This window comes from Chlamydotis macqueenii, chromosome 12 (genome assembly GCF_036417535.1).
Source record: "Chlamydotis macqueenii isolate bChlMac1 chromosome 12, bChlMac1.mat, whole genome shotgun sequence".
In the NCBI taxonomy this organism is placed as follows: domain Eukaryota; kingdom Metazoa; phylum Chordata; class Aves; order Otidiformes; family Otididae; genus Chlamydotis; species Chlamydotis macqueenii.
This window is the reverse complement of record NC_141567.1, coordinates 159204-182827: the sequence shown is the minus strand read 5'-3', so window position 1 is coordinate 182827 and position 23624 is coordinate 159204. Positions and strand designations below refer to the sequence as shown.

The 23624-nt window shown below is 43.8% G+C and overlaps 2 protein-coding genes across 12 annotated transcripts in view; one reads left to right on the top strand and one right to left on the bottom strand.

Moving 5' to 3' along the window:
* TP53BP1 (tumor protein p53 binding protein 1) overlaps window positions 1-3468 on the top strand; it is a 36066-nt gene extending 32598 nt beyond the window's left edge. For all 7 annotated transcript variants that reach the window (XM_086757221.1, XM_086757220.1, XM_086757219.1 and 4 more), the window contains 4 exons: window positions 92-186; window positions 1443-1642; window positions 2496-2641; window positions 3127-3468. In XM_086757221.1, the coding sequence (XP_086613347.1) occupies window positions 92-186; window positions 1443-1642; window positions 2496-2641; window positions 3127-3314 (629 nt within the window). In that variant the 3' untranslated portion in view covers window positions 3315-3468. The remainder of the gene's footprint in view (window positions 1-91; window positions 187-1442; window positions 1643-2495; window positions 2642-3126) is intronic.
* A 1284-nt stretch (window positions 3469-4752) lies between these two features.
* TUBGCP4 (tubulin gamma complex component 4) lies at window positions 4753-21926 on the bottom strand. 5 transcript variants are annotated; one of them, XR_015259907.1, is made up of 18 exons: window positions 21810-21926; window positions 21588-21716; window positions 20845-20967; window positions 20278-20331; window positions 19144-19200; window positions 18500-18579; window positions 17610-17811; window positions 12815-12980; window positions 11539-11663; window positions 10808-10858; window positions 10294-10399; window positions 9835-9942; window positions 9469-9607; window positions 8834-9011; window positions 7792-7926; window positions 6411-6633; window positions 5934-6073; window positions 4753-5617 (listed from the first exon to the last, which is right to left on the bottom strand). XR_015259907.1 is itself a non-coding variant. In XM_086757377.1 (18 exons), the coding sequence occupies exons 1-18, from the start codon at window positions 21885-21887 to the stop codon at window positions 5605-5607; spliced, it is 2001 nt and encodes a 666-aa protein (XP_086613503.1). In that variant the 5' UTR covers window positions 21888-21926; the 3' UTR covers window positions 4753-5604. The 5 variants fall into 5 exon arrangements, 4 of the variants coding, with proteins under 4 accessions (XP_086613503.1, XP_086613505.1, XP_086613506.1 ...); XM_086757377.1 differs by having other exon boundaries at window positions 6517-6633; XM_086757379.1 differs by having other exon boundaries at window positions 6517-6633; window positions 10369-10399.
* Window positions 21927-23624: the final 1698 nt, after the last annotated feature.

Genomic DNA, 23624 nt, shown 5'->3' with positions numbered 1-23624 from the left:
TGGAATGGATGAGGGCTCTGTAGACTGAGGAGCATAGGGACATAAGCAGATAGATTATAGCTAAACATTGAACTTTCTATTTCTGCTGTAGAAGTTTTAGAGATGACTCCATATGACAAACATTACATAGCACAGCAGCTGCGAGCAGGAGCTGGCTATATTCTGGAAGACTTCAATGAAACCCAGGTAAGGGCTTGCTTACTAGTCTAGAACAATCATCACAGAATTACAGAAATTATTATCAAGATTAGAAAAGACCTAAAAGATCATCCAGTCCAACCATCACCAGTACTTCTCAGCTAAATCATATCCCTCAACACAACATCCAAATGTTTCTTTAACACGCCCATGGTCGGTGACTCCACCACCTCCCTGGGCAGTGCATTCCAGTGCCTGACTACCCTTTCCGAGAAGTAATATTTCCTAATGTCCAGCCTGAATCTCCCCTGGCGCAGCTTGAAACCATTGCCTCTAGTTCTATCACTGTCTACACGAGAGAAAAGGCCAACCCCTAGCTCACTACAACTATAGTTGAGACTGGAAGGAATTTCTGTAGCTCATCTGATTGAATCCCCCTGCTGAAAACAGGATCAAATAGAGCAGATTGCTTAGATCCTTGTTGAGTTGGGTTTTGAGTATCCTCAAGGATGGAAACTCCACAAGCCTCTCTGGGCAACTTGATCCTTTGTTTGACTTACCCCAATTAAAAAAAAAAAACAAAATTCCTGTATTTCATTTTGTACATGTTGCTTCTTGTCCTTTTAGTGGATAACATCAAGAAGAGTCTGGCTCCACCTTTTGTACACCTTCCTGTCAGTCACAAATATGCATTGATAAGACCACTCAAGCCTTCCCTCGTTGAACTTAAACAGGCTCAACTCTCTCAGCCTCTTCTTGCATCTCAGATGCTCCAGTGCCTAGATATCTTAGTGGCCCTTGGCTGGGCCTGCTCCAGTATGTCTTGTGTTTTTGTTGTACTGTGGAATCTAGGAGTGGATGCAGTACTCCAGATGTGGTCTCACCACAGGTCTGTGGTGGCAACTAATTTTATTTAGTGTGAACTTTTACTTAAATTTAGATTTTTAATAGAGCGTAAATTGTTCTTGGAGCATCTTGCCTGAGGATGCAGAGTCTTCCCCTGTGACTTTTACTGAGTCTCAAACAAAAAGATTAATCTTCTCCATTTTCTGAATGGGAAGAGATAGCTGTGATACCAAAACTACTAGGCAGAGTTTTTGCCTGTGAACCGCATGGCTTGAAATAGGTGATTATTATAGATACTCCTGATTTCAGAATTTGTTTATCTAATTCACCTTTCACATAATATGGCTGTGAAAATCAGGGTTACAGTTTTGTCTTTAAAGCGTTAAGCAGCAGGATAACCTCTGGGTTTTTTTGCAAACACTGTCTACTGTTTACATGTCTTCTTATCTCCCTTGAAGTGTAATGCAGCATATCAGTGTCTTTTAATTGCGGACCAGCATTGTCGAACTCGGAAGTACTTGCTGTGCCTTGCCAGAGGGATCCCTTGTGTGTCTCACATCTGGGTCCATGATAGCTGTCATGCTAACCAGCTTCAGAATTATCGGAATTACCTTTTGCCAGCTGGTTATAGCCTCCAGGAGCAAAAATTGCTAGAATGGTAAGTGCAAAATAACCATGATTTGAGTCCACAGACTGAGGATTTAATCAGAGAGAATTGTTATGCTTGGGAGGCTCTTGAATACTACAAGTACTGAAGATGTCCCTAGTACTGCTCCCCATGCTTTCCCTTCCATATAGGAACAGCACTTCCATCTCTTTCTTGGATTTACAGTGACCTCTAATGCCAAGGTACATTTGGGTGCCATATACACAAAAAAGACAGTTTCCTGGGAAGTAAGAAAGATGTCGGTCTCCTCATGAGGAAGACGGAATTCAGGCAAGGCTTCCCACACACTTGGCTGACTTCTCTAATTGCTCAGAAATTGATAAAAGAGAGCAATACTACTGCAATCTCCTTTCCCTTTGGTACATTTTGAAACCAGCTTCTGCATTTTCTATGGAATCTAATCCAGTAGGTCTGTTCTGAGAGAAAAATTGTCAGGTCAGACTCCTCAGGCAAGGTGAGGGGTGGACAAAAGCAGTTTGTAAATCTCTGTGGGCTTTTGGTCAGGAGACTGATGCCTGCCTGCTCAGCCCTGTCAAACTGGAGGCATTTTGGATATGCACAGAAAAAGTGGTTAAGGATTAAGGAGGAGCTTAGCCTAACTTTTGATTTAGGCTGCTGCATACACACCCCGCCAACATCGTCTGGCTGTTTTACTATCTGTAAAGAGAGGATAATTGTTCCAAGTATTTTGGGAGGGGTGGTAAGAGAGCAGGTCGTTGTATGTAAGATATTCAAAGAACCAATATGGGAGCCAGTCGGATGACTAGAAGAAGTAGATAATGATCCTCAATAAAGTCTCAGACTACTGGATAGTCTTAGCAGTCTGCATTTCTCTTCTTTACAGGCACCCACGAGAAAACCCATTCCATAACCTCAAGGTTCTCTTGGTGTCAGATCAGCAGCAGAACTTCCTGGATCTGTGGTCTGAAATCCTCATGATGGGGGGAGCAGCATCTGTTAAACAGCATTACTCAAATGCACACAACAAAGGTACTCATTGGCCAGTTTCTCAGACCTAGTAGTTGGGAATCCCATACCACTGTTGTCTCTAGTATGACTTAAAACCATTTAGGATGGCTTACAAGGTTGTCTATAAAAAGGAAGGTAAAGTGCAGGCAGTAGCTCCCTCCTTGAATGTAATCTAGATTACATCTAGAACACCTACCTTCTGGAGGAGATGCTGCAGCAATTCAGGTCATAAGCCATCAGCTTCCAGCCTATACTGAAAGGGAGAAATTGAGGCAAGAGTTGCTCCTTCTGTAGGCCACTAGAATTGTGCTTCCTTCTCCTTCTGAACTCAACAGTCTCTTGCTCTCACAGTGTTGCTGTACAGCATCTTAACTTTTACAAAGAGAATTCCCTGGCTAGGAATGAGAGGACATGGAAGAGAGATTTATAGTGGTGAAACACACTGATCTGCTGCAAAGATCTTTTTTTTTTTCACCTGACACATGCCTGTCTTTCCTTCTGTGCAGATATTGCTTTGGGTGTTTATGATGTGGTGGTGACTGATTTATCCTGCCCAGCTGGTGTCTTGAAGTGTGCAGAAGCTTTACGGCTGCCTGTTGTCTCACAAGAGTGGGTGATCCAGAGCCTTATTGCGGGGGAGAGAGTAGGCTACAAGCAGCATCCAAAATATAAACATGACTATGTCCCCCACTAAACTAGAACTTGGGCCTGCTGTCCTACTGTTGTGCAAGACTGTGTTTTAATTGAGTTTTAAATGTTTGTGTAATTGGACAGTGTGCATGCATTACTGTATATAGTTTTATCTGCTGGACTTTTATGATGAAATAAATGTTCAATCTCTTGTGGTAGCTGCTGGGACTCCTCATTTATCTAAACCTATTCCAGGGCTGTGCCTCCAGGGGAGGAGGGCAGAGAGAAAAGAAATGCTTACATTTCTCTGAGCTGAATAGCACTAATATTCTACTTTCAGTAAAGGCTGACCTCAACACAAAATCAATTATAAAGGAAGAGAAAGGTGTTCTCAACTGGCAGCCTGTATTTACAGAAGTGAATACCCCATGACCAAGTTCAGGGCAGCAGCAGCAGCACTTCTGTTTGTTGGAAGAAGAGCATGTTGTGTACTGCTCCAGCTTACTGCTGTTATTTTCAATTATTTTAATCAAGACGTTGCTGAAGTGACTGGTAAGAATTTTTAGCACAAAGTGCCATTTTGTTTTGGCAACCTCTCTTTTTTTCCCTGTTATGACTATATAGGTATTAACCTGCCTTAACGCAGACTGGCACTACCTAAGTAGAGACAAAGACCTAGGACAACTAAACTGCTGGGAGACTGAGGTGGAAAGAGTGTGTAAGTGCTGTGTATCTTTATTTAAATGGGAGTAGGTAATGAAGTAAATAAGCTGCTGCATTCACAGCAGTCAGCTGGCATAAAGGCAAAAGCTGGGTTCCACAGCTTCACTCTAGCAATGCTATAAGCTAGAGGTATACCCAGGCCTCCATCCAGCCTTGTATGCGGTCTTTAGTCCTCTGCTTCAAAAGTCTAATATTTTCTTGGTGCGTAATTTTTTTCCCCTATTGTATCCCAGCTCAGTCACTGTCTGATTGTGTTGGTCTGTAGAACACATCCAAACTTCCAAAACCCTTTCTCCAGTTTTCTAGCTTTTTTTTTTTTTTCATGCTCACAGGATTTTTAAACTTTGTGTTAGGCACAGTCCTACCACAAACAGCTGTAGTGCATTGAAGATGCCAGGCCTTATACTTGCTGGCTGTCGTTACTGTATCTTTCTGAGTGAGGGAGAGGATGTTTTTTCCCTAAGGACGTATACCTTTCTCAACAGCTACAGCTTTGAATACTGTGAAAATACCAACCCTTTGAGGGGAAGGCTGGCTCCCTGGCAGCCTTTGTGTTTGGGTTTGGAAACCTGATACTACAACCCAGTGATGGACTAGAGGGCTCTCTTCTGCCACTCATCCAAATGGACTTATAGCAAGATCGTCCATTTTTGCAAGGCTAGGAAACCTTAGTAACATGCAAGAAGTTCTGGCCAGATGCTGCTTTTCATTGTAATAGGATGCTGTGCCACTCTAGTCCCTTTGCACTTGGGTGCAGACACTGACAGTATTCCACATAATTGCATGCTAAGACGGATTTATTTTGGTTCAGTAAGATAGTCACTAGTAGCATTCTAAGTAGTCTTGAATGAAAACAGTACAGTTAGAGCTGGCATCCTAGTTAAGTTTCTCCTTAGGTGTAATTCTAGCACATTTTTCTGCCAGCAGATGGAACTTTGTACTTTGAATAGGGCAAAGCTCCTACTTCTGTCTTGATGTGTGTAACTTTATAGACTTTGTGTGCTAAAGTCTTATAGAGAAAGCACGTGACATTGCTAGTGGCTCCTTTACCTATACAGATATGCTAGAACAGTGCACCGTATGAGAAGATATTCTTAAAATCTATTCCTTCTTCCCTCCCCCTTTACGCCAAACTGCTATTGCAGTTTTTTCATTTACCTGGAGGTATGTACTTGATTAGCAGACATTGTGTACTGTAAATCTCTTTACTGCACAAGTGGAACTTCTGAATACAGCCAAAACTTCATTCATAGTCAAGAACAACAGACTACTTCCTCCATACTCCAACTTGCAAACTATCATAGTCCAGATGAAGAGTCAAGACATCATAATTCTTGCTGATTTTTCACTTTCTGAAGAGGCACAGACTGCCTCCCTGGAAGTATCAGTAAGTATATGCAAGGCTGCAGAAAGCATGTTTTCACTAGTTCAGAAAAAATAGAGTAGCTTTCTGCAATCACTGGCCAGCCTCACATCAGGTGGCACTTTCTGCCAGTTCCTTCTGAAACAGTGGTTAACCAGACAAGAGCCAGCTGCAAAGAAGAACTCAGTTGAGCGCAAACTCTCCAAGAACACCAGTCTCCACTGCTTGACACACTGTTAGTCAGAGCCTGAAGAAAAGGTCTTTGTGCTTAAACCCCAAAACTGCAAGAGAAGGGTACAATATTAACTACATGTTGAAACGAACTCCTGTTATAAACCCACATCGCCATTTTTCAGCCAATAGGAGCTAGCAGCTAGTTCAACTTCATGTCAGAACAAACTTGAAGGGGAGAAAGCATATGAAAACAAAAAATTGACTCACGCTGGTTTGTTACATTTCCATCAGTATTTAGCAACACTTTGCTTCTACTTATTTTGGCTTACACAATCAATAAAATCAACTTATGATCATTTAGATTACTTTGTACTTTTAAGTACATCAGGATAATGCTACAAGCAACTCTGAAGATATTCCTACCTGCCCAAGGTCCCTCCAGCCTGGGTGTAGTATTTGTTGTAATCCAAGCGTAGCAGCAGTTGAGCTAAGTCAGAGTTTATCTGATGGTTGCGAACACTAGAGAGAATCTTGAAGAGAAGGGATGACTGACGACTGAATCCCTACAAATTAGAAGAAGTCAGTTCTGGCCACTCAAGAGAGAGAAAAAAAGCAAGAAAGCCTTTCATCTCTGTTCCTGCCTAAACAATCCTTTAACAGCCTGAAGAAAAGAGTCACTGCAAGAGAAGTCATGCTTGTGGTCCAGTACAAGGTAAGCTGTCTGCTGCAAGAATTGTTAGGCGTTAGGTATCCAAAAGGAGAAGCAGAGGCACAGGCTGATATCCACCTCCTGTCTATTCCAGTAGGGTAATTTCTGCATATCTGCCCCCATTCCTCCTCTCTGTGCACACAGAATTTCTGACTCAGGAATAGTTAATGAAAATCATTGCAAGCACTCACATAGAAGGTCTCCGCTTAAACTCATTCCTGTTCTACAGCTGCTGAAGCCAAGATGACTGCCTAGGCAAATGTTTGCATGGGAGAACAGGTATAAACGTAGATTCACCTTCACCAAAATACTGAGTTGTGCAGCTCCCCGTTCATCTAATGGGCCCAGATTCTGACTGACCAGAGAACAAAAACTATGACAAAGATCCAGAATTTCATTTAAGCAGTGGAAAACCTGCATGGGATAAAAAAAAAAAAAAAAAAGTAAGAGATAGTAGCTTAAACAGAGTTCAGACCCAGAGAAAGCTGTTCTTAGTACCTGAAAAGTTGCAGCATTCATAATCAAGATGTTGCTGATAACCATGTTTCTCAATCAGTAAGGAAGATGTTAAAGCACCTGTAGCATTTTTGGAAGGCTTTCTACGGCATAAGGACTTAGATGTTACACTACATCTTTCCCCCAAACCTTCTTCAGACATTAGTGGGGAAACAGCAATTAGCATGAGCCATCCACATAGGCACAGAAGTTGAACACTGGCTTCCCTATCCAACCAGCAGGCCATCACTGCAGCTTCAGGACTGAGAAGGAAGACTGAAGAATAGCAAGAGCTGTGGTTTGAGGTCTTGGCTTCCCTGTTCACAAATCCTGGAATTTCCTTTTGTATCAGTTAGTCAAGGTAACTTGCACTGAAGAGTGCTAATAAAGCCCAATGCCTCACAGACATAACTACTGGCACACTTAAAAGTTCCAGACTGGATAATTACATTGCTGCCACCTTTACGCTACAGCCTCACAGACTGAACAAAATACTGAAACAGACAAGATCTGCGGTATTGCTGTGTTTCACTACTACCAACCTTCTTTGGGAGTGTTTTTGTGAGGCTACACACTTAATAAGAATACCACCAACGTGGCACGTATTTTTTACTACAACAACAATAAAAAACATCCTTCCAATCCACTCGGGAACAAACAAACAATTTATATCCTCTGTAAGTAAGAGAGGGAATTTTTCCTAATCTAATGTGTTTCAGAATGAGTCCCTCAGGAATACAGTTCCCAGCACTATGCTAATTAGTACTTCAGCAAAATTGCCTGTGAGAAAAATATAGTGACAAAATCTAAGTTAATAAGGTTAACTAAACACTGGCATAATCTTGATTTAAAGTTGCCAGGAGTGCAGCATCCATACTCACCAGCTGTAAATTAAGTTATCTTAATTATCTGTTCTAGTTTATATCTGCTTTATTCCTAGAATTGTAGTCTGTCCTCTGCAGGAGATTATCACTGATCTGTTTTAAAAGAGATTGTTTGTCATATCTGTTCAAAAAGGTGCATTTCTTAGGGCAGACGGAGAATTTGTAGAAAAAGGTGAAAACAAGACCTACTTACAGGTTTTAGGAGGATAAAAGACTGAGCCAACAGATTACTTAAGAAATGATCATGAGCCAATCGTATACTCTCAAAATCTCGTGTGGCAGTTATCTGCTGCAGAAGCTGTGAGAACTGAGATTCCAGTACATCCACCTGACAGATATATAGAGAAATCTCATTAGTATCTTGAGAAATGCGAGTACTTCAGACCAGACAGAAGTTTTGTGTAAGAAACTTACTTTTCCTTATTGCTCTTACCTTAGAGGCTGAGTATCAACTTCTCTCTGCTTCCTGAATGGGGCATTATATACAACAGCAGTACATAATTGGGGGGGAACAATTTTTGATGCCTAAGTATTATCTAAGTAGAAAGGGAAATGGTCACTTTCTTTAATATTGAGAAAGTATATAGCTAGCATGTAAATAAAGGTAGTTGATTGTAGTAATCTCTGAATTCTACACTGGGAGATAACATCTGGAATCTCAGGGCAAAGGCTGCAGTATAGAAGCTCATCCGTATTACTCTGGCGAATCTAGAAAGCCAAGCCCCCTCAATTTAGCTGTTACAGCTATTAACAAAATTATACATAATTCTCACAAAATCATGCTACATCTTTTTTTTTTTTTTTACTTCAAATGGTCTCAACAGGCCTTTCTTTCAATTCTTAAAATAAAATAATTAAAAACAAAACAAAACAACTCGTCAGCTAACTCAAACTGGAGTTTACTTAAAGGGGCAAGGGAAAAAGCTGGGATGGTTATCTTAGTGATGCTGCTTCAGAGACTACTGTGGCTTCTCAGAAATGCTTGGTAGCACTAAAGAGCCAAAACTCCCGTATTTCCAGTATCACTCAGTGATTCACAAGTCAAAAAACTTTATAACTATAGCACTAAGTCTGGGAACTGAGAGAAAGTTCTAGACTTGTTCCAAAGGAAATCCTGATTTCCTTAAGGTACAAATAATCTGAACCCTGAAAACACAGAACTTCAGTGGTCTCTGCATGAATTTCTGCCAGTTCCTGATTAACTGATACAGTTTACCTTACTCTATAATCCTGACCTGCAGGTAATACTGAAGGTTGTCCACAAGGAACGCCATGTGATCCCTCAGACGCCATTTGATGGCATCAGTTCTGTTAGACTTCAGGTGTTTGCGTTGCATCTGGAGAGCCCAGCAGTGCTGCAGCTCAGCCTGGACTCGTCGCACACTCAGCAGGTATTTGAACACAACATTGTACCTATAATCACAAAATACAAAGTTGTTTTACATGAAAATCTTCCTTGGGTGCAGGTACTGGAGAACATAGCAATGCAAGACTGGAAGAAGAAACGGGAGGTGGCTGCCTGCCAACAGACAGGGTAGCTCAGGTGATAGGCCATCTCAGAGTAACAGATTTCTGCTTGTATTGGTTACTGACCTAAAAAATACAAAGTTAATTTCACCATGAGGAGGGAAGAACTAACAATGTTTTGTCAAAGTAGCACTGTCTGTAAAATAGTGCAGATCTGTCAGCATCTTGAAAGTACCCTCAATATGAATAAGCGGAAAGAGTAATTTCAAGGTTCAAGGAGCAAGCTAAAGTATTACTATTACTTATCTCTCCCACAGAGAGGAAAAAAACCCCAACACATTAGTGAGTGCCAGAGATCAGGGAAGCTATAGGTAACTATGTAAAGACCATACCTAGTACTTACTTCTCCAGAACAGCAGGAGTAAAAAGAATGTGCAGTGGCCATTGCACTTTGTAAAGAAGGCCCAGAGCTGCCCATCCAGATGTGGGGGCTTCACGTGGAGATAACTCCCGAGAAGGCCCTTCACGAGTCTGAGACGTATCTGAAAACAAATGACGTTCTGAATTAAGTCGTCTTAGTCAAGACAACCATGGCAAGGAAGAAAAGGGGAAAGAACAGAATAAGAAGAGCCAAAGCAGGCTAGACCATCACATAGGGCTGCAAAGGGAACAAAGTATTTCTTTAACTTCAGAGAAGGGTAAGGAATAAGACTTGAAAACAAGGTCATTATCCCCCTCTTAACTCACTACTGAAAACATAAATAGATACCTTTATGCTCCTTTCCATGATACTCAATGGTTAAGTGAAGCAGAGGAAGAAGGTTGTCATCATCTAATAGCACCTTATGAGCAGACTGCTGAAATGCAACGTTGACATCTGACAACGAGAGAGCACAGATATCGGTCAACACAAGATGAGGCAGCTAGTGCTAATTTTGCACCTATTGATTACTTATGCTTGGCTGTAAAAGACAATACTGACATGCTACATTTCCCCTATTTTAATTTAACTCCCGTTTCACATATGGAGAGAAACCCACCATCTGAAGTTTCCAAGATGTTACTTTCACCCACTCAGTGAGACATTCTAATTCACAAGTGCTGTTCTTTCAAAACTAACAACAACATCTAGCAGATAAGATAGAGCTCTTCTGTACTGGACGTGGCTAACCGTTTTCCTGCTATACCATAGTGAGGACAGTTCGATAAGTGAATAAGCAACACTCACCATGTTCAGTCACAGCTGTGGGTGGTGTTTTTAACATATGCTGTGCAGTGTCAATGAAGGCCTGAAACAACTCACCTCTTCCCAAAAGGTAAAAGTCTTTTATAATCTGTGGAGATAATTTTTTTTGTATATAAGCATATCAAAAACTAAGTGGAAATTTTAAGCATCCTAGCTGACAGCATCCATTGTTATTATTGCTTGGACAACTTCTGCTATTTCAAAACACAGCTGGAGAGCTCTGAATTTCATCCAATGCCCAAAAAGTCTACACTGCCTTTGCTTTAAGGTGCAAATCACAAAACCACATGCACATCCCCCTCTAACTCTGTCTCTAACCAAGTTCTATCACTCTGTGCTCTTTCTTGAAACCTAGAAAATGAAACCAGCTTTACTGAAAAGAAGAAAGCACATAATCTAAAACAGTAAAGTATTTAATGGGAAAGAGCCATTAAAAAAAGGAAAAAAAAAAGAAAATTAAGCTGCTTTAACAAAAACAAGCTAGCAGTTACATTACCTTCAGTTGTCCTAGTAAATCTGATTCCTCCACCATCAGTTTCCAAAGATGCTAGTAAGGAAACAAAAAACAAACAAAAGAAACCTCCCCTCAGATTTATCTAAATCCATTCAGTGAGAACAGTAGCTGTCTTAAAATGTGTTAGGCGTACAAAAAAGCACCTATATAGAGTACAAGAGAACACTTCAAGAATCCTGTGTGTAGGCAGTCCATGCTTCTAGTCAGAACACTCTTGATGTATACCAGTAAGAAGTTGTGCCCAAGAAACATGAAAACCCATGACAAAAAACGAGCAAATGCATATGAAATCAGTTCCACCCTTTGTTCTCGCTTCTCTAACCTCCCCATATTCTCATGTTTCCCCCCATCCCAAATTAAAAAGATTTTAAATTGCCAAAGCAAAGAATTTGTCCAGTGAGATGCCATCTGTTACGCTGAAAGCAAGATGAAAAGTTCTGAAGTCACTGCAAGTGAAATTAAAAATAAATAAATAAATTTTTAAAATTCCCTTCTTTGTCCAATGAAAGTGAAGAGTATTTTTAATGTCCTTCAGTCATTGGAAGTTGCGATAACATGAAGTTCTGAGCTCCATGAGAACACGAAAGCTACCTGCAGCATTCCCATGCTTGTTCAGTCACTTGATTCTGAAGAGCCTCCTTCTTCTCTTAGTCATTCACAAAACTGAAGAGCTCCTCAGGCTGTATAGTAGTTATCCTTCTGAGGATCCTTACCTCAGCAACAGTGCTCCGTATCCAGTCAACCACTGATTCAAAGTCCACCAAACTGAAGAGTGATTGCTGCTTGAGTCGATGTAGCTCTGCTGCAAAAGTGTCCTCCTGGTTTTTTAGGATGGAGCCTGTGCAGCAACAAGAAAAGTGTTTTGGACAATAAAAAGGAATACCACTTGAAGAAGCGCAGATCCCTTCCAGCACAGTGGGGCAGAAAAGCTGTCCAGGCAGCACCATCTCAGCACCATTCCTCTGGTGAGGAATGTGAGGTTGAGGAGGCCTCCAAGCACAAGTACCAAGGTACAAGATTACTATTGCAAGTACAGGTACAGTATAGACTCTTGACATGGCAGTGCTGTGGTATCAGTAAAAACACAAAATATTTTCTGTGTAAATGATTGCCACTGATAGACCTTTTCCTAGGGCTGAGATAGATCTCTGAACCCACAACTTTTCTGCCACATTCACTAGTTGGTTTGGTTCTCCACCTAGCTCCCAACCCTTTCAAATCTCTCCTACTGCTTGAACTTGGGGATTTTTTTTTTTTTTAAAACCAGCTAAGCCACAAGGCAAATTTCTTTTCACCTTCTCCTAAGGCAAGGAAACAGTTCAATTTAATTGGTCCTTTGTTCTCTGCAACATTGCTTGTCATTTGAGTACTTTTGCATAGACGAGCTCAAAATAGAGCCTCCACAGCAGTCCTCCCCAATTGGTGTAGGAATATATTTCCAAAACCATCTCCAGTGTAAACTTATTAGGCTCTCAAAGAGAGCCAACAGCTGGAATTGTCTCTCTTGCTGTTTTAAAGGCTCCACCTTGATCATTTGTTTTCCCTAGCGACCTTTGGGGCCACTTTGCAATGAAATCTCTTATGTTTGTGGATATGTTTTAATCCTATGACACCATTCTGCAACAAACACACTCTGAGCAAGATGTGTCCTTGTGTCTGTCTGCACCCTTCAGGGACATGGATGCAAACTGAAAAGAAAACATCACTTTATTTATCCAGAGCAAATCGCATGGTGACTTGTGGCTGGAAACTTGGAGACTATGTTTGGAAAGTGTTACTATTTACTCAACTTGTTCTTATACTGCTCCCTTGAAATCAATCAGAAGCAGAACACTGGGACCACTGCTCTGTTCTGGCACAACTGTCCAGATGTTCTGAAGAATATCAGCCAATAGTCAGTGACTGTTGACAAATTTGTTCAGACAGTGTTTTGGAAGATACCTGTCAGTCACTCATAACTGAACAAAGGCTGCAAGAGATGTTCCTTACCTTTTCTGGTCAGGTTAACATTTTGATTCTCAAACATCTGTACAGATTCTCCCACAAAGAGGATTTTCTCAGCAACCCGCACAGGAATGTATGAAGGCAGCATTTCTACTCGCAGAGAAAACTGTTTGAGAGATGGAGCTAACATGTTCTCCTCCTCAATCAAGCGCTGTCAGAGACCCCGGTGAAAAAAAATCAAGCAAAAAACGGGTGAGAAAACCAGATAGAAAAGGTGTATTTGGGGTGCGGGGCGGCGGGGGGGGGGGAAGCTGGCAGGAGGAATCCAAGTACACTGGAAGCAAGCAGAAAGATAGCAAACCCGATTTGCATCATTTAAGTAAGCCTGCAAACTCCTTTGTACTTCTGGTATGTTACCAGATCTCTGTAGGGAAGATGTTGCTTTCATCAGAAAGGGGAGCAGAAGTGGGAAAAGGAGAAGGTAAACCTTTGTGGAATAGCAGCAAATTATCTCTCACAAAGAATAGCGTTACATCAGCAAAAGGAATTTTTGTTGCAACTGCACTGCATTAGGTTTTTTTTGCAGCCATAACAACCCATTCCTATATGTTTTAACACTGCTAGTACACTTGTGATACAGGCCAAATGTGAACACCTTCCCTAGTGAGCAAATGGATTAAAGATCTGAAGGCTTCCTAGTATAAATCAGGCAATTTCCTCAGCTGCTGCAAAAGGTGTTTAAAACCATACAGTAAATTATTAATTTTTTTCCTGAATGTATTTATTAAGAGCTACAAGTATTGAGAGAAGATTTTCCTTCAGAGAAGCAATACTGACTATTTCATTTGGCTTTCTTGCTATGGGAGAATAAGGTTCGTTAGTCAATAATAAACCAAACACCACGCTAACAAATTTTTTGAGAATATTTGCCATCTGCATAATTATTCATTTAATAGGAGAGTTCAGTATGAGTTTGTATACTGACGTTAACAGCTTGGCAATTATTTTCTTAAGATTCTTCTGACACTTTTAGATGAGGAAATACTCAAGTATTTTATCAGTCTATCCCATCAACACTCAGGATTTCTTATTTTACTCTCTGACTGAAGAATTGCCAACAGTGTTAGTCAGTAATACTGAAGAAGAGAGTTAATTAGACTCTCTCGGTGTCATCTTCTTAATGCCTACATTTTCCACCATGGATCTGGAAGACCCGCCAGTTTCCACATTCCTCCTGTATTCAATATAGAGACATAATAGATTTTTCACTAACTGCCTTTTAAAGTTTTCCCTTGGTTTTTTCCTGTGTGTACTCTGCCCTCAGCAGAGACTCTTTGTGCAGGGCACTTAATTAGTATGCAACACAGGGTGTTTCAGGGGTGAATCTTCTGTGAATCATAGAATCACATGGTTGGATGGGACCTATAAGATCATCTAGTCCAACCGTCTTCCCACTACCATTGCTGCCACAGCTACTAAACCATATCCTGTAGCTTCTCATCAAGCCGCCTCTTGAACACTGCCAGGGACGGAGACTCCACCACCTCCCTGGGCAGGCCGTTCCAGTGCCTTACCACTCTTTGAGAGAAAAAGTTTTTCCTCAAGTCCAATCTAAACCTCCTCTGGTACAACTTGTGGCCATTTCCTCGGGTCCTGCTTGTTGCCTGGAAGAAGAGGCCAAACCCCTGCTCATCACAACCTGCCTTCAGGAAGCTATAGAGTGCAATGAGGTCTCCCCTGAGCCTCCTCTTCTCCAGACTAAACAATCCCAACTCTCTCAGCCGCTCCTCATAAGACTTGTGCTCCAGACCCCTCACCAGCTTTGTTGCCCTTCTCTGGACACGTTCCAGGGCTTCAATGTCTTTCTTGTAGTGAGGGGCCCAAAACTGAACACAATACTCAAGGTGCGGCCTCACCAGTGCCGAATACAGGGGGATGATTACCTCCCTGCTTCTGCTGGCCACACTATTTCTAATGCAGGCCAGGATGCCGTTGGCCCTCTTGGCCACCTGGGCACACTGTCGGCTCATGTTCAGCTGAGCATCAACCAACACCCCCAGGTCCCTTTCCTCCTCACAGTCCTCCAGCCACTCAGCTCCAAGCCTATAGCGCTGCATGGGGTTATTGTGGCCAAAGTGCAGGACCCGACACTTGGCCTTGTTGAACCTCATGCCATTCAGCTCAGCCCAGCGATCCAGCCTATCCAGATCCCTCTGAGGGGCCTCCCTACCCTCAGGCAGATCAACACCGCCACCCAACTTGGTGTCATCTGCAAACTTACTGAGGGTACACTCAACCCCCTCGTCTAGGTCATCAGTAAAGATATTGAACAAGATGGGCCCAAGTACCGACCCCTGGGGGACACCACTTGTAACAGGCTGCCAGCTGGACTTGACTCCATTAACCACCACCCGCTGGGCACGGCCCCCTAGCCAATTCTTTATCCAAAGAAGGGTATACCTACCCAGTCCACAGGCAGCCAGTTTCCCTAGGAGAATACTGTGAGACCGTGTCAAAGGCCTTGCTGAAGTCCAGGTAGACCACATCAACAGCCTTTCCTTCATCCACCAGTCTGGTCACCCAGTCGTAAAAGGAAATGAGGTTGGTCAAGCACGACCTGCCTTTCGTGAACCCGTGCTGGCTGGGCCTGATCCCCTGGATGCCACTCATATGCCGAGTGATCTCACCCAAGATGATTTGCTCCATAACTTTCCCAGGTACTGAGGTCAGGCTGACAGGCCTGTAGTTCCCCGGATCCTCCTTACGGCCCTTCTTGTAGATGGGAGTCACATCGGCAAGCCTCCAGTCCTCTGGGACCTCCCCAGATAACCAGGACCGCTGGTAGATGGCCGAGAGCGGCTCGGCAATCACCCCCGCCAACTCCCTTAGCACCCTAGGATGGAGCCCGTCCGGTCCCATGGACTTGTGGCAGTCCAGATGGAGAAGGAGCTCTCTAACTGTCTCCACCTGTACCACAGGGGGTGTACTCGGCCTGGCATCCCAGACTTCCAGATTAGGGCATAAAGTGCCCTGAGGATAACTGATCTGCCTATTAAAGGCAGAAGTAAAGAAGGCGTTGAGGACCTCAGCCTTCTCCTTATCCTCAGTGATCACATTCCCTGCTGCATCAAGTAAAGGGTGTAAATGCTCCTTATTTCTTCTCTTGCCACTGATATATTTGTAAAAGGATTTCTTGTTCTCTTTTACTGCAGTGGCCAATCTGAGTTCATGCTGAGCTTTTGCCTTCCTAACTTCCTCCCTGCATACCTTAGAAACTTCTTTGTAATCTCCCCAAGTAGCCTGTCCCTTCTTCCAGAGGACATAGACTCTCTTTTTCTTCCGGAGCCTCAACAATAGTTCCCGGTTCATCCACACCGGTCTTCTTCCCCTACGGCTCGCCTTACAGCATTCAGGAACAGCCTGTTCTTGTGCCTTTAAGATCTCCATCTTGAGGAGCGTCCAGGCTTCCTGGACCCCTTTACCCTTAAGGAGCGACTCCCAAGGGACCCTCGCAACAAGCGTCCTGAACAAGTCAAAGTCCTCCCTCTTGAAGTTCAGGATAGCCGTTCTGCTAGTGATCCTTCTGACATCTCCAAGAATTCTACAATTTCATGGTCGCTCTGCCCAAGACAGTGCCCAACCTTCACGTCTCCCACCACACCTTCTCTGTTAGTAAAGAGTAGGTCAATCAGGGCACCACCCCTGGTAGGCTCTTGTACCAGCTGCATAAGGAAACTATCTTCCACACCCTCTAGGAACCTTTTGGACTGCTTCCTGTGCGCTGTATGATATTCCCAGCATATATCAGGGAAGTTGAAGTCTCCCACAAGAACGAGTGCTGGCGATTGCGCGACTCGCTCAAGCTGCCCATAGAACGCCTCGTCCTTCTCTTCATCCTGATTAGGCGGTCTATAACAGACCCCCACCACGATGTCACTCCTACAGGCCTTTCCTCTTATCCTTATCCATAGACACTCAACTGTATCATTCCCAACCCCAAGCTCTTCAACGTCAAAACAGTCTTTAATATAAAGCGCCACACCACCACCCTTCCTTCCTCGTCTATCCCTTCTGTGTGTTCACAACCAAGTTGCACGCAGCACACTAACACCGTGGGTGCCCATGAAATGTTTTCTCACAGTAAACTAGAGCATGAATTTACACAGTTGCAGTTGCTCCTCACTGGTCCCTGGTGCAAATACTATTCAGATGCACAAAGTGGAAGATTACTACTCCACTGAGAAAGCTGCTTTGCACAAGGGCACTCTAATGGTATGCCATCTATGTGAGGAGTTACCGCATTTCACCAGGATACTGCCAGGTTGCTCCCTTGCTTAACCTAACACCCTGGATATGTTCTTAGCAGCCTCTTGACGCTCGCATAGCACATTTTTCCCCAGTAACGTCAGTAGTATTACCCTGTTAGGTAACAAGTAAGAAAGGTGCCTGATCCAGCTGCCAATAGGAAAGGTGCAAATCAAGTGAACACCCAAGCTCCCACATCCTTTCCCTTGCAATTACTCACAGTACCACCAGTGTGGGCGTTGGGCAGATCATGGTGTCAAGGAATCAGAAGAGAGTCAGTCAAGAGCAGGATGAGCACAGCAATTCCAATTACTTTACGTCAGCGCCAACACAGATTCCATCCGTAGGGCTCTCTGCCCCGAGACTATCCAACTATGTGTCTCTGTCTTTTATGCCTAGCTGCAACCTATTACAATATTCTGTTGATTTGCCATCCTACTAGGCCTCAACATATGTCCAGTCTAGCATAGCTTGCACTGACGTGGAAGACAATACTAAGGACTGAAGGATGCCAAGCCATGACTTGCAGTCTTACCAGGTCCTGCAGTTCTCGTAGCTGCTTTCCTGTAAGTCCTCCAATTCCTAGGTCATCATCATCTTCTTCAGGTTGGCTAGGGACATTCCCAGAAGAGGGCCCCTGTTTGATGAAGAACTCTTCATGTTGGTCTAGTAGCAATCCATGCAGCATCCAGGCCGACAGCTGCTTATACATGACTCCATGACACACAGCCAGAATCCTGACGTCAAAGGAAACAGACAGTAAGGCCTTTGCGTGCAGTAATCAAAACCTCATCGTACATCATTCTGGAACGTCTACTTAGTCAGCCAGGCAATATGGTAAGTGCTAAATGGCTAATATGGATTTATTATTTTTTTTTTTAAACAGAGAAAGGTGGACTGATCACTTGCAAAACTAAACTAACGTACCTTCTGAATATGTGGCTTCTCCACAGACATCTGCTAGTATACCAGAAGTAAGTTTGCAGTGGCTTTCCAGGCCTGCTGTTTGTACTCCATTATACTTCAGCATGAACACGAATTACCTTTTAAGTAGTCTAACTTTCTCCCCAAGGACATACAAACCTAGCAACACTCACCCAGTCACATTTACCCTTCTGAAGGATCAAAAACTAGTAACAAGTCTACCATATGTAAAACAGTTTGCGTAGACCTCAAAAGAAGAAAAAACATAGGGTCTGAACTTTCCTCAGCCCTAACTCCAAAGTATGGAGAAAGCCTTAACTCCTGCCACAAGCCTGCTTTGATAAATAATGGGGACTGTGACAGTTTTCCCTGCATGCTACTCCTACTTTTACATCATGCAAGCCTGTTTTGCGTGTAGTTTTCACAAGTAAGATAAACACTTTGACACTTACTCCAGTTACTACAAAAGAATTACATCATAGCTTTACTGTATCTACGTACTTTTCAAGAGCACTGCGAACAGGAGGCAACCCCCCACAGCTATGTTTGTGCACTGTCTCCAGTATCTGACATCCATGAATCTGCAGGAAGAAAATATGGTATCTGGATCTGTACTGACCTTTTCAGACATTTAAACACCATGCTTTTTCCTAACAAGAAAATGCCTTAACAAGCTGCACAAGTCTTACAGAAAGAAAGGTGTAACATACTCTGTGTAGTGAAGAAAGAGGCCTTCAATGTGTGGCTCTACACCCAAGCTTCTCACAACAATTTCCCGTAACAAAAAGTAAGCATCTCTGGATTCTAAAAACATTAACTTCTGCCTTTTTTTTTTCCCCAGGTGACAGTGGGAGAAAACAGACTCAGAAAAGAAGAAATTCCAACCAGCAGCATCTCGTGCTATGAAACGTACTGTGATTATAAAATGCAAGTCATCAAAGATCATACTGTAATGAAAAGGTCAAATCCAGTGTAAACAGATTTGCAAAACTGTTATTCAATACTTACAGTAGTACTAGGAATAGGGAACCCATTACTGAAAACACATTCTTTCCTAGTATTAAAGGTCTGGAATGAGGGCAGAAAGAACTTTATCAGCAAAAGAGGAAACTTGCTAAGAGACGCTAGCTACAATTTTACTGTACCTTCTGAGACTTGATCTGTTCCACCATGACCATCACAGAGGGGAAGAGTAACTGAAACTGCAAAACAAGGAGCAAAATACTGAATTAGCTTGCTACGCAAGGGAGAGAGAAAAACTATACTTGAGTAAGTGTGGACAGCAGGTGATTACAATACTTTAATGAAACTATCATCTGGCTTTCCCCACAAATTAGAAACATGACATGAAAATCTCTAGAAAGAATGTCCTCCCTCCACTGGACCAAGATGCATGAAGTTAACTATATTCTAGCTGCAGTTCAGGCTAAACACAGGTAGTGAGGAATACACAAGGGTCAAGGTGGAGGACCTAAGCTTTGTGTAAAAGTGCAAGTGATCCTCTGAGCATGATTAAGGGACAACAAATGTAGAGGCATTAAAAAAAAATGGCATGACATGACAGACTAAGCCTTATTTATCCCACCCACTTTCTTATTAAACTCAAGGAGTGATAAGATCTGGTTTAACCCCAGCTGTCAACTAAATACCACACAGATGCTCACTCACCCTCCCCCTCCCCAGCGGAATGGGGAAAAGACTCAGAAAGAAAAGGAAAACTCATGGGTTGAGATAAAGACAGCTTACTAGGACAGCAAAGGAAGATATAAGAACAATATGTCTATAAATAATCATGATGATGATAATAATAATAAAACACAGGGATAATGAAGTATACAAAGTGACCGATGCTTAATTTCTCACCACCTGATAACCAATACAGCCAACCCCGAGCAGCGATCACAGAACGGAACTGAGAGCAATCTGGGAACAATCCCAAGCAGCAAGACAGCTACCCACCAGTCAACCTCCACTTAAATACGAGCATAACAGCTATGGTATGGAATACTTCCTTTGGCCAGTTTGGGTCAACTGTACTGGCCATACCCCTCCCAGCTTTTCGCACCTGCACATTAGCAAAACCTGAGAAGCTGGAAAAAAGTCCTTGATCTCTTAGCAGCAACTAGTAACATCAATGTACTATCAACATTCTTTATATATCAAATCCCACACTAAATCCAAAACACAGCAGCTACTGGGAAAAAAGATAGCTCCATCCCAGCTGAAACCAGAGCATAAGAGTAACCAAAAAGCAGCACCTGTTTATTAACATGACATACCTGGTCCAAGGAATAATTAACATGCGAGATGGAAAGATGCGGGTCAGCCAGAAACTGTTAAGAACAACAAAGCAATTAATGAAAATTAAAATAAGGTATGGATAAATGAAAAAGCACATTTGGCTCTATATTCCAAACCTTTAGTTCCCACAGTGGTTGCCCTGCCCCGCCTCCCCCATATATTTTGGGCTGTGTCCCATTTTAGGCTATAACAGCCACTGGATGGTGACAGTACCCAAGATAGGAGAGCTGCTAATCTAGCAGAGATTAATCAAAGCCTTTACAACTGAAAACAGAAGACACAATAGTCTGACACAGCACTGGGCTCTGAGGCAGATGGGGCACGTACTGAACTGAAGGTAGATGGGACGTAATACCTACTAGAACAAAGAGTCATTTACAATGGCACCTCACAGGAAAAATCTGGAAAACATCTTTGATGCGGAAAGGAAAATATCTTGTCCTCTCTTTTGCTACTGCTACTTAGCATATTAATTGTAGAAATGACAACTTTCCACAATCAGTCAGCAGCAGGACAGCCTCTCGTTGCAAGTCTCTTTCCTTTACCTCTTGTTCTAGGTCAAGTAGTGCCTGTCGATATGGCTGCAGCACTGAATCAAGACCTGTGCAGAAGGCTCGCAAATAAATGCCATGTAATCCACTCTGGTTTTGCTGAGACGCATGATGGTCCTGAAACCAAATAATAAAATCTACATCAGCTCCCCAGTGTAAGTCTACAGAGTTATGGAGTTTCTGTGCGGTGTAACACCAGCAGCCAGTGGTCCAAACGTGTTGTAACGCACCTTATCCCACCAGAAAGTGCCCAGAAAAAAAAACACACAAACAAAACAAAAAAAAAAAAACAAACGGAAGCTTGTCACAAGGAGAGTTACTTGAGAAGAGTTATGTTTAGCTCCTCTGTGGACATATGCAGATGCTGAGAACCACTGGTACCTCAGTGCTTCTTTCTACTTTTGCACGCCTCTTGCATCGCAAAGCTCTGCACAAACGATGAGGCAGCCTACGACACAGGGATGAGCATCCTGCGCAGTGCGGAAACCCCGGCCAGCCTGCAGCCCCCAGAAAGTATTACCGCATGCCTTCCCAAGAACGCGGTTCTGCACGCAGCCCACCTTCCGCCGCTCCGCGCCCGCCCACGTTCGCGTCGCACAGGGCTTTGCGGAGCCCTGCTCGGGAAGCGCGCTCGTTTGCGCTACCGCGGGCGCGCGCCGCCGGACACCCGTGCACGCGCGGCACCTCGGCCGGCCCGGCCCCCGCCGCGCTCCGCCCGCGAAACGCGGCGGCCGCACCTGCTGCTGCACGTGCCCCGTGTACTGCTCCACGAACTCGGCGAAGCGGATGTAGTCGGAGCCCAGGCGGCACAGCCGGTTCAGGACGCTGGTCTCGCTGGGGTGCAGGAACGGCAGCTCCTGAGACACCTGCGGGGGGAAACAAACAGCGGGGGGGGGGGCTGGGGCGGGGCGGGGCGGGGCGGGGCGCACCGCACCGCACCGCACCGCACCGCACCGCACCTGCAGGCCGCCGCGCTTGCTCCAGGTGAAGACCCCGCCCGGGTACCCACTCAGCGCCAGCAGCAGCTCGTGAATCATCCTGCGGCGCAGCGCAGCCCGCCGGGAACCGCGCAGAGGCCGCCGGGAAGGGCGGGCGTGCGGGGCAGTACCTCATCTCCGGGGCGCGGCCGAGGCAGTTCCGCTGCGAGGAGCGGTTCGCGCCGGCCCTGGGGCGGCGCGGGGCCGCGGAGGGCGGGCTCGCCGGGTTGCTGGAAGTAGCCGCCGGGAGCGGCCGGGCGGAGCGGAGCGCGTCGTGCGGAGCGCCTGGCCCTGGCCGTGCTGGGGACGCGTTGGCGTCCGCTTGCTGCGGGAGGGCGGCTGAGCAGCGTGGGCGGCTGCGATGGCAGGCGCTGGTCCGGAAGGTCCCTTCCAGGACAGCAGCAAGTCTGCAGCCTTCTAGCTTGAGTTTTGGTGTTCCTTCCCAGGTTTCTTTATCCATTTCTCATGTTTGTCGGTGTTTTATCAATGCCAGTTTTGCCTTTCTCCATTTATTCTATACTGCTTTCCTTCACTTTCTCTCTTAACCCAGGTAGTCTTTTAATCAAACCTGCCCGCTTCCAAAATTGTGGAGTTATCTAAAAACCTGCTTTTTAGCAATTGCCTTTTCATTTTCTTTTTTTCCTGTTTTCACAGTGTTTTTCTTCATGTGCATTTTAACCGTTTCATTTAGAAGGAATTACTGTTAGGTATCATAAAACATATGTCTGTTAACTGTCCATTTTAAACACGTATTCAAGATCAGTTGGTCGTATTGAGGTCTGGAATGTTGGAAGAACAACTTCTGTTACGTTTTTACAGGGATGAGTAAGTTCTTAGTACATTGCCTCACTTTCTAAAGAGTTTTCTCATCTAACACAGTCTCTGTGACATGCACATATATGTTTGCTTTGCTATAGCAATCTTTGCCTGTAACTTGGGAGCCCCATCAGTATCGCTCTATCATGTATCAGTAAAATAAAAACTGTCCTCCTTATATTGACAAACCTTCTATTGTCTAAATAAAGACTAAGGAATTTGGCTGGGCCTCTGTTGTTCATCGTTGACATAAATATCACAGTATACTATTGGGCCAGTAAAGCTATGTGCCATTCCTGCTCTTAGGAAGCTGTGCTTGCAGTGCTGAAGTTAGTGGCAGTCCTTCCCGTGTTGGTAAAAGGCTTTGTTTCAATCCCATGCTGCTGATCAAAAGTTCTGTGCTAACAGGTGGGCTTTGATTCATGCAGAATGTAAATACTATTTTCTGTAGATTATAAAGCTAAGCATGCTATAGATAGCTTATAGGTAGTTAAATATGTACGCATGGCTCAATAATTGACAAAGTCTAATCTGTAAAGACAATGCATAATTTAAAGATATCTTTGTACAGTAGTATTAATGTAATGCTTTTTAAACATAAATACGTACTACTGGTAAAGGGGTCCAGGAAGCCTGGACGCTCCTCAAGATGGAGATCTTAAAGGCACAAGAACAGGCTGTTCCTGAATGCTGTAAGGCGAGCCGTAGGGGAAGAAGACCGGTGTGGATGAACCGGGAACTATTGTTGAGGCTCCGGAAGAAAAAGAGAGTCTATGTCCTCTGGAAGAAGGGACAGGCTACTTGGGGAGATTACAAAGAAGTTTCTAAGGTATGCAGGGAGGAAGTTAGGAAGGCAAAAGCTCAGCATGAACTCAGATTGGCCACTGCAGTAAAAGAGAACAAGAAATCCTTTTACAAATATATCAGTGGCAAGAGAAGAAATAAGGAGCATTTACACCCTTTACTTGATGCAGCAGGGAA